General features: G+C 43.4%; 2 protein-coding genes across 2 annotated transcripts in view; one reads left to right on the forward strand and one right to left on the reverse strand.

Annotated features, from left to right (window-relative positions):
• The window catches only part of LOC106821052 (E3 ubiquitin-protein ligase RNF19A-like), a 42,728-nt gene extending 37,068 nt beyond the window's left edge, over nucleotides 1–5,660 (reverse strand). Inside the window, exon 1 of the mRNA XM_014825693.1 lies at nucleotides 5,367–5,660. The gene's annotated coding sequence lies outside the window, so the exon portion shown is untranslated. The remainder of the gene's footprint in view (nucleotides 1–5,366) is intronic.
• Nucleotides 5,661–14,144: 8,484 nt separating this feature from the next.
• LOC106821053 (TAF5-like RNA polymerase II p300/CBP-associated factor-associated factor 65 kDa subunit 5L) overlaps nucleotides 14,145–14,858 on the forward strand; it is a 15,568-nt gene continuing 14,854 nt past the window's right edge. The window contains exon 1 of the mRNA XM_014825695.1: nucleotides 14,145–14,260. Within this exon, the coding sequence (XP_014681181.1) occupies nucleotides 14,192–14,260 (69 nt within the window). The 5' untranslated portion in view covers nucleotides 14,145–14,191. The remainder of the gene's footprint in view (nucleotides 14,261–14,858) is intronic.

Genomic DNA, 14,858 nt, shown 5'->3' on the forward strand with positions numbered 1-14,858 from the left:
GAGAGAGAGAGAGAGAGAGAGAGAGAGAGAGAGGGGTTCACACATTTGAAAGCGCGCACGTGTACACGAGTGACGAGATGTATACACGCTGCCTTCGGCTGTCGAAAAGACGCCCGCTGGTGTTGCGTTCGAGATATATCACCGCACACTAAATACCACAGCTCCTGCTCCCATAAGATATCCAAACCCCCAGTCGACCTAACGTTTCTCTCTCTGTACGGTAAGATTGAACAGCCCACCCAAAGAAGCATTACGATCGTATAACTATAAGAGTTTTATTCCAGATGGAGCGCAGTGTGATGTTAAATAAAACAGTAAAATGAATCGCTCCACGTCTCAAAATTGCACGGCTAGGTCGCGCGCAATTTCGCTCCTAGACTGACCCAGCAGAGTTACAGGGGATGGCGGCTACTCTACTCAAACGACCGGGCGCCACTCTAAAGCAACGCCAGCAATTTGAAACGACCGATTCGACAACGCCGCCTCGAAAACAGCTTTTCCAGAAACGAGGCGAAATCTCACGTTTTATTTGACGTTATTTCCGACTTGCTTCGTCAAATACAAATGACGACCGACCGCCGATTCTACAGAATAACACCATATGTCGACGTGTTTGTCGAGCGATGCAGCACATTTCACGAATCGAACTGGGCAAATCCCATTAGTCTCCGCAGATGACACTTTCAGGGAGAGAAGAGGTGAGCATAATACCACGACGTAGCCGAATATTTGGAGCAGGAATGACGCAGCTCCCAGTCAGGGGTGTCGGTCTAAGACGAAGAGGGTTTAACCACACGATGACTTCGCACCAATTTAACGCATCTTCTCTGGATGTGCCTGCCAGGAGGGGAGGGGGGCGTTTCGCTGAACAATAAAAATAATAGAAGAATGTCCTGAGCTCATCCCACTGTGATTCGTACATGCATATAGCGATAACAGGCTCCCCACTGTAATGGGATTCTACTCTGAACCTTGAAAGTTGAAACCACACAAATACACGCAAATATGTGGATAAACAAAGGCCTATCTAGCGGCATAATATTTGCATTCCTGCGACAGTGACCATACGTCACATTTTGATCCATGCAGCCGCTCCTTTACCGAGTAATTGCAGATATAGATAGAGCTTACATAACTGACGCAACATTACTAATCATTACGATGTGACTACCTACTCGTTGCGCAACGACAAAAGGTTGCACCTATATTCATATATAGGTGCAACATAGTGTACCATTCTTGTATGTTGTTGTTGTGTGTGCATATATATATATATGATATATGAATGTAGGTGTACTCTTTCGTCGTTGCGCAACGAGTAGGTAGTCACATCGTAATAATTAGCCGGTAATGTTGCGTTATTGTCATGATATATATATAAATATAGGTGCAACCTGTTATTGTCGTTATTATATATATATTATCAGGAGTGAATAATAATCATCTATTATTATTCACTCCTGATATTAGTGTATCCTGTTGTTGTGTATATGATCGGATTTCGAGTTGAATTCACCGACAGCGCAGCGATTTCGCAGACATGCAACCTATATAGTTAAATCCATCTGTCGCCCAGAACCACTAAACTACATCCTCTTCCACAGCGAGCATAGATGTGAGAACAGCGACACGCCTACTAGATACACGCACAGCGCACCGTCCGTGGTAAATCCCACCGAAATATGACCTTGAGCACACACACACACACACACACCCACCTAGGCAAGTGAATAAGACTCATTCCGTAATTCGTTGAGAGTCAACTATAATAGGGCAGTCAACCTCATTGAGTCAACTTATCACGAAAATATAACACGAATATGCATAATATAATCAAAATGTGACATCACATCAGGAGTGTCATAATATAGACTATTATAGTCTACATAGATTAATATAGTCAGGAGTGAATAATAATAGATTATTATATATCTAATAGTAATACTATTCACTCCTGATATAGACTATATTATGGCACTCCTGATAACATCATGTCATACGCAACGTCACAGCATGATATCAGCAGTGAGTGTCATAATATAGTCTATATTACGACACTACCGATGATACCGTAATTCTGGGAACATTCTCACCACGCCCACGATTTATGGGCATCGGCGGCAGAGACATTTAGAATCGGTCCGCGAGTAAATTGTGAATTTCGCGCGTTTTTATCGATCGCCGACCTCCTCCGTATCTCATCTCCACCCTGCTCCTCCTTTTTACTGATTGATTCCGTCGCTGGTTTAAATCAGGCGTGCGACGGCTATCCATCTGCGTTCATTCCTCCTGTTTCTTCTGCGACGCGTTCATTCTCTCTCTCTCCCACACACACACACAGCTGCTCGCTGCGCGCGAAACGAGATCCACCTTTCGCCGATCGTTTCAATCTCGCTCTCGATTCGCGGCCTACTACTAGTTATATAACAGCGTTAAGACGATTTTATCTCATTGCGCCCGCGTTCGCAGAGGAATGCCTTACATCATCACCGACCGCGCATGCTGCCTGTACGAGCGTGACTCATGTGCGCGAATGCACGACAATTTCACTTTTTTCATTCGCATGGCGCATCGTCAAAATATTCGGCTTCTAGGGCAAGCGTTTAGCCACGAGCAATAGGTATCGCTAGCGAGGAAGGCAGAAAGCCGATTCGCATCCAAATTTAGCGAATACTAGGTCACACGTACAAATTTGCATGTTTCGCACACATCGATATAACAACTCATTACTTCTATATTAAACCCGCTCATTGTAAACAACGTAATTGGGCCAGGCATCACTACGACCCCATTTTTTTCTGAGGCGTACATCTACTGTTCAACACGGTTTAGCATTTATGTACTTACATGCTATCATTTGACGCCGTAAATTCTGATGACAATGGTACAATATAACTGCAACGCTTATGTTGACATTTACGTAGTGTGTGTGTGTGTGTGCGTGTGTGTGTGTGTGTGTGCGTGCGCGCGCGTGTGTGTGTGCGTGTGCGTGTGCGTGTGCGTGTGTGTGTGTGTGTGTGTGTGCGCGCGCGTGCGTGTACGTGCGTACTGCGTGCGTGTGTGCACGTGTGTTAGTGGCTGAGTGGCTGAGTGCATGTGTGCGTGGGTGTGTCCACGCATTTCATACAACTGCGCTATCACTTACAAACCATCTCTTGTCGAATTAAACTATAAGACCATTTTTTATTTCCCGCCCCTTCTGAGCAATGCCGTGTATTTGCTAGTTTGCATATAGCAACACTTGCACGCACGCATGCACGCACGCGCGCACACACAAACATACACACGCACGAACGCACGTACGCATACACACACGTGCGACATACTAACGTGGTGTTCGCAGGTGCGACAAGAATTGTCCACATCCATCAATCATCGATGGTATTTATAACTGTCGGTCCATGAACAAATACTGCGATGGTTTAATGACGCATCCCGATGTCTCATATCAACGCTGCGCCACCGATTGTACCGTACAGCCAACACACACACACACACACACGCACGCACGCACGCACGCAAACGCACACACACACACGCACGCACGCACGCACACGCGCACGCACGCACGCACGCACGCACGCACGCACGCACACACACACACACACACACACACACAGAGTATGGTAATAAATGCGTTTGAGCATGATACACCACATCCGGACTCACTGATTTATACGATATGCGGCTGTCAACAAATCAAACTACATACAAACAATGTGGGAGGGGAAGGAGAAGGAGAGGTGGCTAGTCACTGAATTCCTTTTAGCTATCGTGAGTGTCTTTTCTAGGTGGGTTGTATTTAATGACGGGAATTATGAGGTCATTACCGTGATAATAGACTCATGTGTTCTACCAATCATTGTGTGGAAGCCCGGGAGAAAATTCACTCGGCTTAAACTGGGCGAGACAATTAAACAGAGGGGAAGAGAGAGAGACACACACACACCCAAGAGAGAGGGGAATACAGAGCGAGAGAGGGGAATACAGAGCGAGAGAGGGAGAGGGGAGAACGGAGTATGTAACCGCAAGAAAGAGAGAGGGGGTTACAGGCATATGCCTGCATCTGTACGTGCGTGTGTGCGTACGCGCGCGAGTGCGTGAGTGCCGTCTTCGGAGTTTTTTCATGTAGGGACACAGGAACATTCAGCAGCTGCAGTGATTCGCTCGCTGAGTAGAGAACTGACGGCATCCTCCTGGGTGAGATGTCTGAAGCATACATGTATGGACGCAGTAAGTGAGAGGTCTGGGGCGGGGGAATTTACGACACACTTACAAGGAAGGGCAACCGTAATTTGAGAAAAATCCCAATTTAGTTGTTAGGGGATGGAAAGCAAAAGATGGTCGAGGTCATGTGGGGATAATTTAGGAAGCAGGACAACATCTTTGGCCGATTTCTTACTGGAACAGGAAGCAAGAGGATAGGCAAGTGTGAGAAGATACACATTAGAAAACAGCTACTGCGTAAAAAGTTCCGCATATGATTCCAACCGTGAGGTAACATATCAGCAGGAAAAATATTATCACATTTTCACACAATATTATCACATAAATCACAACCGGATAAGGCTGTACCCATGTTCATTATGCAACTCAAACACTGCAGGAATAAGTAGACAGCAGTTATTCACTCACTCAACGTACAGCGAGGGCAAAATTAGTCCACGGCCATCGCGCCAAGGCTAGGAGTAACAGTATAATACAGAACAGCTTTCACCTACGAGTAAACGCTCCGCTTGTTCGGTCGCACACAGACGTTTGATTTACCCCCTCGTGGCTGTACTTACCGCTCGCTACGTACGCACCGACGTGCACGAACACAAGCGTAAACATACATGCACGCACACACGCACACTAGCACACGCATACAGGCACGCACAAGCACGCACACGCACGCACAGGCACGCACACGCACACACAGGCACGCACACGCGCGCACGAACACACGCACAAGCATAAATGCAAGCACACAAACACACTCACACATACGCGCGCACGAACACAAGCAAAAACATACATACACGCACGCACGGACACAAGCATAAAAATACATGCACGCAGCCACGCACACATGCACATCCACCCTTTCTTATTTCGTTTCTCTGTTACGACTCGATCCTTAGAACTAAGTAAACATATATGTCAGGATTTGCCTCTACGAGTTGTTCCTAATCTGTTTCCACCAAGTAACGCCGGGTACCCCTGCTAGCCCTATAATACATTGGGTCAAGATTGGGTATATAGACACACACATGCACACACACACACGCACACAGCCACGTACGCACTGACGCACAGGCACGCACGCAGCCACGTACGCACTGACGCACAGGCACGCACGCAGACCTACGCGTATACGCACTCACCGAAATGTCAACTGAAATCCGATCGCATACTCGAGTCGTCGCGACGTGGGTGCCCGTGAGCAGGTATAAACGTCACATCAGACGGGAGCTCGTGCGACACACACATGTCCAGCTGGGCGCTGCTATGCCTCGCCTTACGTTCACCTCCGTGTTACGCAACATTGAACAGCATTCAGCATCGCTCAGCACAACACACACGGAGAGAGAGAAAGAGACAGAGAGCTGCTGATCTGACTGAGAGACTGAGAGATGATTTACTACACGAACACGCCAAGCGCGGATTTCGCTATATAAACTCACTTGATCCAAACGACGCGAGATATCAGGAGTTTGTCATTATTAACTCCTGGAGATATCAATCTGCCGGAAACACCTACACGCGAGCTGACGCATGCGCCCGCGTAGATAGAAAGCGCCCCCGCCTCCCCCGCCTCATCCACGTAGTTCTGTACAACAGACACGCAGCATCTGCCTGCACCCTGCCGCCTGCTCACCTTCACTGCTGCGACGATAATCCAGATACATACATATATACATCCCCGCAGCCAAGCGCTAACACACTCTCTCTCTCTCTTTGGCTACTCCTTCGCTGCCGGCTGCCAACGAGGATGCGCCGTTTACGATGCATGCCCCCTGGCACTCACTCTCGATTTTACTGGTATGCTCCAGCTAGACTGTAACCGCTGCACCGCGCTCGCGTCCTGCCGCGTCAGTCGAGCTGAGTATCGCGCGTGCGGGACCCTGTCTACGATGCGCACACATCCGGGGCAGAACCAGAGTAGGGCAACGCGAGGGATATTACGCCGATCGTCTGTCCACCTTCCGTGTCAAGTTTTCCAATGACGCAACTCGCGTTTGTTGTGAGAACCGTGACCTGATTCATCCACCACGTCTGAGTGATGCTCATTTTACTCAGCTGCTGCTCGGTAGAGAACTTGATGCAGAGCTCTGATAACACGAAAAACTCGGGATTACTGGGAGCTAAACGTGTTCCCCGTGACTCCAGGGCGCCGGATTTACGCAATGTCCAATACAATTCAATTCAAATTTACTTTATGTACACTTATGATTATGTACTTTATGAATTACATTTTGGAGGCAGCATGTTAGTTAAACAAGTTAATAGACAATTCTAATGAAATTAAAACAACTGAATCTAAATAAATAGAAGTGTCATGGACGGAGATGTAAGTGGTATTTGCCCAAAAAATAGGAAAATAGTAGACACTCCGACATGGCGAATGGCACCCAGAAGGGCACCTGGCATGTCCTTGCATAGGCGGGGGTGCTCGACATAGAGACGTTTTGGAATTTTCAGTATCCTTGGGTGCAATTTCAGGCCATCTCACAGAATCGAAATCTTTACTGAAAATATCAGAAAATCGGAATTCCGTCAAAAATCTGAAAACTTACATCAATCTTGGAGGGCGAAATGACAAACAAGTTCCAAACGGAAGCTGTTAAAAGAGCTGTCCGACTTCAGCGCCTTTCGCAAAAATCATAAAACTCTGAGTCTCACGTGCGTAAATCATAAATAATAACCCGGCACAGAGTGGACGCACGGATACTAGCTTGGTGCGATTACAGGCAAAACGCCTGATGCTAAATGACATACAGCTCACGAAACGCGGACGTACAGCATGATGGATCGTACGTCGTGACGAATCACGGAGGAGAGTCCAAGCTACCCGCATGATCCACGCGAAAGCATTATTCTCCCCACTCAAACAATATTACTTGCGTGTTGTTGTTGTTGTTGTTGTTGTTGTTGTTGTTGTTGTTGTTGTTGTTGTTGTTGTTGTTGTTGTTGCTGCTGATGTATGCAATGACAACCCGCCGATGTCTATTAAACGCACATAACAATTAACTATAATTGTTTTTGCATGCGATATACGTGCGTATTGACGTGTTTTTAATTTTGACTTTAAAGTTATCATTTCAGATCATATATTCCAGGAAATATACATCAGAAATCCGCATGCCTGTTGTTACATAGCCATGTTCAAAAGCGATGCGATCAAGTTTGCTAAAATCACAGTCGATACATTTCGCATAAGTATATATATAGTGCTGTAGCTGCATTCAGCTGTTTCCTTAGCTTTCGCAGACGGTTGAAAACCCACGCGTGCAGTTATAATGCCATTTCTACTCGAACAATCGGCTTCACGTCGAAATAACCGACTGCACGCGAAGGAACAAACGTCACACCTTCGGCCCAAGCCATTCGACCCCCCACCCCCATGCAGCCTTCAACTCGTGAAACCCTAGCCCGTGGAACAGGAAGTCGTCACACAGGAAGAACATGCATAGCAGTGCGACTGGGTAGCACGCAAATCAAAATGGGGTCATGTCGATATACTCGTTATTGTGCTGTGGAGACCATTACCAAAAGAGCATTAAAGGGTTGGTTAAGCCTTTGCAACTATTACTGAATCATTTGAATGAATGAAAAGAAATGGGCACTACCATTCAGCCCTACGCCCACGTAGACGTGTGGTGAATGTCATTTTGGAACTGCGCGTGAGAAAATTATATATAACCACGATCCCATTGATATAACCCAAGCAACACTAAACTCCATATATGTTTATATCATTATCATTACATCATTAATTTATTATGTTATTTCATTATCAATTTTTGCAAAGCACCAACTATTGTCATGTCGAAACGTAAATAAGACCCAAGAATCTCTTATATTCGATTGTAAACAAATATGGCTGTGCATGCGGACACGTACTTGCTGTCTAAGCCCTTTGTACTTTGTGTTTAAGCCTGGCGCACACGTGGCGATTTTTATTGGCAGTACTGGCGGGGAACAAAATCGCCGAGAAATCGCCACGTGCGCTTGCACGGCGTCGGCGATTTTGACGCCAGAAACTCGTCGCTGGAATATCAAACACGTTTGATATTTGTTGCCAAGTCGCTGAACAATCGCTACGTGTGCGCTGACCAGGCGACGGATTCAGGCAACAGTTTTTGGATTAACCAATCAAATGCATGATTTGAAGCACGTGATCAAATATGGCAGCGCCGGTGGTGTGGTTTGAACAGGTCACATACAGTTCATACAGTGGTATGTTGCTGACAGATGGTTGCATTAGCCGCGTTCACACGTAGCAAGAAATCCGGTATTTAACGTTCACACGAGGCAAAATGCGCAGTCCAAGAAATACGGTATCTAAACAAATCCGGTATTTGATGTAAATACGCGGCTTCCCAGACCCCGAATAATTTGCCGTGCTTGAGAAATACCGGATCTCTTGGACCGCGCATTTCTTCGTGTGAACGCTAAATACCGTATTTCTGAAGCCGCGTATTTTATAGACTGGTCCGCGCTAGACAGTTCCAGTGTAACGCGAGTGGAACTGTCGAGCGCGGACCAGTCTACGTACTTTATCGGCAGTTGGTGCGCATTGCATTGTTTATTTCGCATTGTTCAGCTTGATTGTTTAAAGCAGCTCGCAGCTCGCAAATACGGCATTTCTGGAGCCGCGAATCAGCGTGTGAACGCTCGGCTGCGTATTTGTCTCAGATTCGGTATTTCGCAAATACCGTATTTCATAAATACGAGGTCTCGTGTGAACGAGTCTATTGTCGACGGGTGCCGCACACGTGGCGATTTTTATCGACAGTACTGTACAGAAGTGGTGGGTGTTAATAGCCATTACCTGCAAGTTAAGTGCATGTTTGTAAGGCCAAAAAAAAATATATGTGTGGTTACCGTTACATGCCAGGAAAAATAGGGTAGGTACTAGGTAGGTAGGGAAAACATTTTATTTTCTTGAAATATTTCATTTACGAACCATGTCCGAAGGATGTGCGTTGTGCCTTTTGAAGCAGGAACTGAAAAAATGTTTAATTAAAAAAAGAAAACTGAATAAAATGTTTAGGGTCGCTGGGAATAAATAGGGTCGGTCGGGAAACCGTAACCACACCTATATTTTGTTTTGGCCTAAGTCAGGATAAATGTAGACTTTGCTGTTATAAACTCAGTACGTACACCACACAGCCATACGACAGACTGCTCGCATTCTGGCATGAATGTGAACGCACTAAAATTGATTGGTGTGAGAAATTGAAAATCGGAAGTACTTAGTTACCGGTTGAAATACATAAATGTACGTTTAGAGAGAATTCTCCTTTGGAACATATATAATGCAGCCGACATTACATTTTGCTACCGAGTCACAAAATCTGCTGCTGGAATGCTTCACCTAACAGTAGTTCACACTGCATATATAGCACAGTATAATTTACTATAAAGAAATGGCCTACACATTAGCATTTAGCACCCTGATAAAACGCTGCATATCAATCTTTGCTTGAAATGCATTCATGTTGTCAGTAGGGTTTAAACCCATACAACATACTCTAGATAATAAACACGAATTGCTGTAATAACCTGTATGCAACAATAACATAATACATAATTATAATGAAATGACTGTATGCAGTGTGTTAGCCAGAGACCTGTCTACCCGTCTTTTGGACGGCCTAATCTTGGATGAGACGGATGAAATTTGATAGCTTTATTGCAATGATTACTGTCAAATTGTAAGTGCTGAAAACCAATTCCATTACAATAATAACTTTCTGATGAAACCATATATATTGTTACTGACGATTAAATCAATATTCACTTAAAGGGATCGTTTACTCTAGGTTCTAGGGTTATTTTTAGTTAATCTAGGTTAAAATTACGCTACATAAAAAGTTTCATGGTTCAATCACCATTAGAAATATTATTAGAAAATGTTTTAAAACTAACGACTACAGTTTGATTACAACGACGGTGGCGCCACTAAAAGCTCACGATCTGATAAGTTGCGCAAAACCACTTTTCAGCCAAGGGCTACAGACCGAGGGTGTTTCTTATTTATTAATTTAAAAGCAAAGGGATTGTATCTTATAAACGACATATAGTTTTAGTTATATTATGGATAAATTTGTCCTAAAATGAACATCGTTCGATTAAATAGCATTTAGGTATGAATATAATTGCACCTTTGTGATTAGCCATCAGTCTGTAACGTGCAAAATAAATTGGCAAATGCGCAACTTTTCCAGGGTGGCAGCACGGTTGCGGGTGTCATGGCGCCGTTCAAATTTCGTAGCGTTGATGTGTAATTAATTATCACAATTAAATTAGGTATCTGGTAACAAATACGTGTGGGTATAGATGATTTGTTATACAGTAAGTACAGTTGTATGCAGTAAAATCCTAGAGTCTACTATCCCTTTAACATGCCAAAAACATTATCCTGCAATGTGCATATGAACAATTAAACACCAGGTACTGCCAGTCGTGTTTATAATTTAGTTGTGTGCCCAAATTAACTCTCATCGATTTTAATTACCTAACCTGCCGCTAACTAAAATATGCATGAAAATGCTCAGCCATAGCTCAGGCAAGTAATAATGAGCGTGTGTTGCACTTGAAAAGTGTATATATGCAAAAAGGGTTACACTGTACTTCACGAGGCACTCATCACAGCCATGGGCTTGTTCTTCGATTGGTGTTGCAAATAAACTAACTAGGACTAAATTACATGCTACAGCTACCTCATGGAAATTGCCATCCTGCCAATTCATGTTATGAAAGACTAAAAATTTAGCTAATGTTGCCCGTTTTTTAACTGCAAAGTCTAACGGTAAATCAATGAAACACTATATATATGGTAATGAGTCTGAATCAACTGTAAGTACTGCATTGTTCAGATACATAGGAAATGCGATTATGCCACACACTGACTTCGTGTTTGAGCAAAAAATATAAAGCATATGGAGCAGCATGATATTACAATCAATTGATAGTTAGCCTATTATTTTATAAATCATATAGACAAGTTTTAAATTATACCCTAATGTTTGATGTTTAAATAGTTAAAAATTCTACCCATGTTTCCACTCGCTTATAAATTGGTCTCATAAGATGAGCTTGCCTGCATTACATGATATATGAGAAATGGAAGGAATTAACTTCTAAATCATATTGAAAATAATTTATTACTAATATTTGTGTAATTTGGACTTCAGTACAATCACCATTAGAAGTCAATGGTACGTTTTTAAAAGTACGCACGCATGCACGCACTCACGCACACACTAGTATCAGGAAAGCATGTGCCATTTAGTATGATTGGCTCTGCTGATTCTCTAGCTAAATCACAAAAGTCATGGAAGCAGTACATGTAATTAATGATCGAAGCTTCACAAAACTAGGTCATTGACATATAATATTAATGTTAAAACCAGAAGCCCTGTGTCCCTATTTAGGGTTACCGCTGGCATTCGCCACCTTCTTCCAATTAATGATTAGTGTACAAACTCTTGCCTCGAGCATGTATTATTGCCTCTCAGACAGCAAACAGGGTGAGAACTATGCTTAAAAACTGTTATTAAAACGTTATTCTCATTCGTAAAATGCAGACGCAGTAGACACTGCAGTGTTCAAGTGACGACTTTCCAGAACGATAGCCTATTTTACAGGACTTTCAAGACCTCTGGAAAATATCAGTTTAAATTTCTATTTTCGCCAAAACACATTTAATACAAATTTAAAAAAACGTTTAACTGGGCCCCCATGGGTAATTCTAAAAGTCAGGGCTACCGCTGGCATTCGCCACCTCCACAAAATGCAATAAATAATATAACAGTGGCGACTTTACTACGTGAAGTGGTGAATACAATTGAATTCACAAAAGATTTAACTGCTCACAAAATTACGATTGAAATTGAATCATGAAATTGTCAAATTGCAGTGCTGTGTCGTAAAATGTTTTCGTACACCTCTTTTCCGATACCGATCACCTGTTTATGCCTTGCTTAACACATACGATAAAGTGAACAGTGGCTATAGTTTTTCATTGGTGGCTAAAATATAACTTTGGTGGCTTTGCCAAGTCTTTGCTCAAACTTTAAAAACATCCAGAGGAAGCCCTGCCTATTGACAATTGCAACCTGGCACATTAAACCCCTTACTGGTTAGATGGGTTACCTTACCTGGTCGTTTTTATTCAGAAAAAAGAGAAAGAACAAGACAAACAACTCTGCCTGCTTTAATTGTGCATGATCTGATTTGTAAAAAAAAAATTTGCTTAAAGATGAAATTCTTACAATTCTTTGTTGAACTTGTTTACAAGCCACCTTAACTTATGGCTATAGTTACAGATAAATATAGGTTAGAGTTAACACTAGGGTTAGCCATGAGGGTTAGATTAGGTTTAGGGTTAAAAACTGCAAACAGTACGATTATTTCAAAAGTTAGTCTTTTCATTGGTTGATCCAAGCCACACCACCTTTATATTTGCTTAATTACACTTATAGACCCTTCCATACACAAAACCTTGTAACTTGACAACAAACGCCGAATTTTATGAATAAAACAATCATACTACCCCATGTGACCTCGCTTGTTATCTGTTGCAATTTTATTCTCACTCATGACACTTCTTAATCTTAACTTGTATTGGCCTCGGTATTCATAAATTCATAATCAGACAGTTTAAAAAGGAATTATTTTTGAAGTTGGCAAACTACAGGTGCCATTGCTGCGCATGCGCGAGAAATAATGCAAGACTGCCAAGTTAAATCCTTCCCGCGCCTTCATACGCATAGAGTATAGCTACAGGCGCATAGGGCGGTGCCTATCTCTGTTTCTGTAACCCTGAGGCCCCGCAGCTGCTTTCACAGTAAATGCTACAGTAGGGGGGGATTAGTCCACTGTAGCACTGCGAGTTAACTTGCCACACTCTATCTCTATTTGCTGAATGCTAAGCAGAGAAGCTGTGTGTACCATTTTTCAAGTCTTTGGTATGACCCGGCCGGGAGTTGAACCCCCGACCTTCCACATACGAGGCGAGCACTCAACCATTGAGCCATCGCAGTGGTGATAATAACTGCCAAGAGTCCACGAAAATCATGCAGAATTCATACGTACTAATTGCCGCCTTGTTTAAATTTCTCCATTATCAAAACTTTAAATTTTTTAGTTGTCCGATCAGGCAACTAGCCAAGAGAATAACTTGTCTGACATAGACTTTCACTTGTCCTGGGCAATCGGACAACCGTTACTTAGTGTCGAGGGCTGGCAGTGCTTTGTTAGCTACCAGATTTGGTCACTACATTCGCTTGCGACCTTCTCGTCGCGTAGTAAGAAGCGAGAAGGTAACTTGTGGCTAGCACTACAGCAGTTCTCGCCTTTTTTATCGTCGATCAGTACATCACCCCCACTAGTACTGGCGCCAGGCCACCGTCTCCAGGCACAGGTAATGCAAAGCAATGGAGTACCGGTACGTACCGCCAAGGACAGGTTATACTGATAGACACATAAATATCATATTCATATATATATACACACCTATTGATGTGACTATTTATGTTTTATGTGATATCTAATATTATAATTAGTAATAATCTATTTCACAGCAACTTGCCTAGGCCTATCCTTTACCGACAGTCTGACAGATGCTGATCATGATATAAATGGCATTAATGAGCTAAACTGTAGCCGTGTAGCCTGTACTGTAAGCCTAAACAGCACGTAATTATTACTTACCACTGGCCTTCAAGTTGGTCATAGCGTACACGAAGACATAATAGACTAATTTGGAGACATCGCGTGTATTCTAACTAAACTTGTTCGTCACGACTTTTACACGTAACATCGACTAAAACGTTTAACAAACAACAGCCACATAAAACGAACAAACAACAACACGCTCCATGACGAAAACAAGTGTCCATCCCCTTCTATTTCAAGGTGGCGCCAGGGTCCACAAACATGGCAAGATGCGGCAGCAGTAAATTATGAAGATACAACAATGAAAAGAATTAGGAAAGACGAAATTCAGTCGACAGTTATGTATTACCTGAGGAAAAGACAATTTATAGTATGTTGCATACGCAAAACAAATTAACGTTAGAAGCGCCTGATATTGTCTAAAATTGAGCTATCTTGGTTAATTTTTACTCAACCGTCTGGATCAAAACGTACCGCTGACGTTTAACTTTAACCTCCTATCACTATCAGTATCACTGTATCACTATCAGGAGGCTTTCTCAAAGCTGATTGAAGTTATCAGATTTGACCACCATATGGTGTAGTGGTCAACAGTTTGGTCCACATATAACTGAGTCTGTATCGTCGACCTCGTCACGGTTGATGTTCGGGGTCTTGCGAATCTAGATGCTGAGATGGCTTCCTTAATCCTAAACCGACCAGGCTCTCCGACTAGTTACACGGCCACGTAGTGTTAAGCGAGATGGGAACTTGTGGCTACCTTAATCCTAGCTCTATACTATACGTCTATAGTAACGCTGAGAGGGTCTATGTCCCCCAGTGTACTGCCGGAACGTACCCTGGGTACGGTCCGGTATACCGGAACGTACCCTGGTACTATCTAATATGCCAGACCGTACCTCGCCTACTCCACTAACGAGTCTAGGGAGCCGCCTATACGCCTACGTACTCCCTAACCCTAACCCTAA

Source organism: Priapulus caudatus, unplaced genomic scaffold (genome assembly GCF_000485595.1).
Source record: "Priapulus caudatus unplaced genomic scaffold, Priapulus_caudatus-5.0.1 Scaffold57, whole genome shotgun sequence".
Classification (NCBI taxonomy): Eukaryota; Metazoa; Priapulida; class Priapulimorpha; order Priapulimorphida; family Priapulidae; genus Priapulus; species Priapulus caudatus.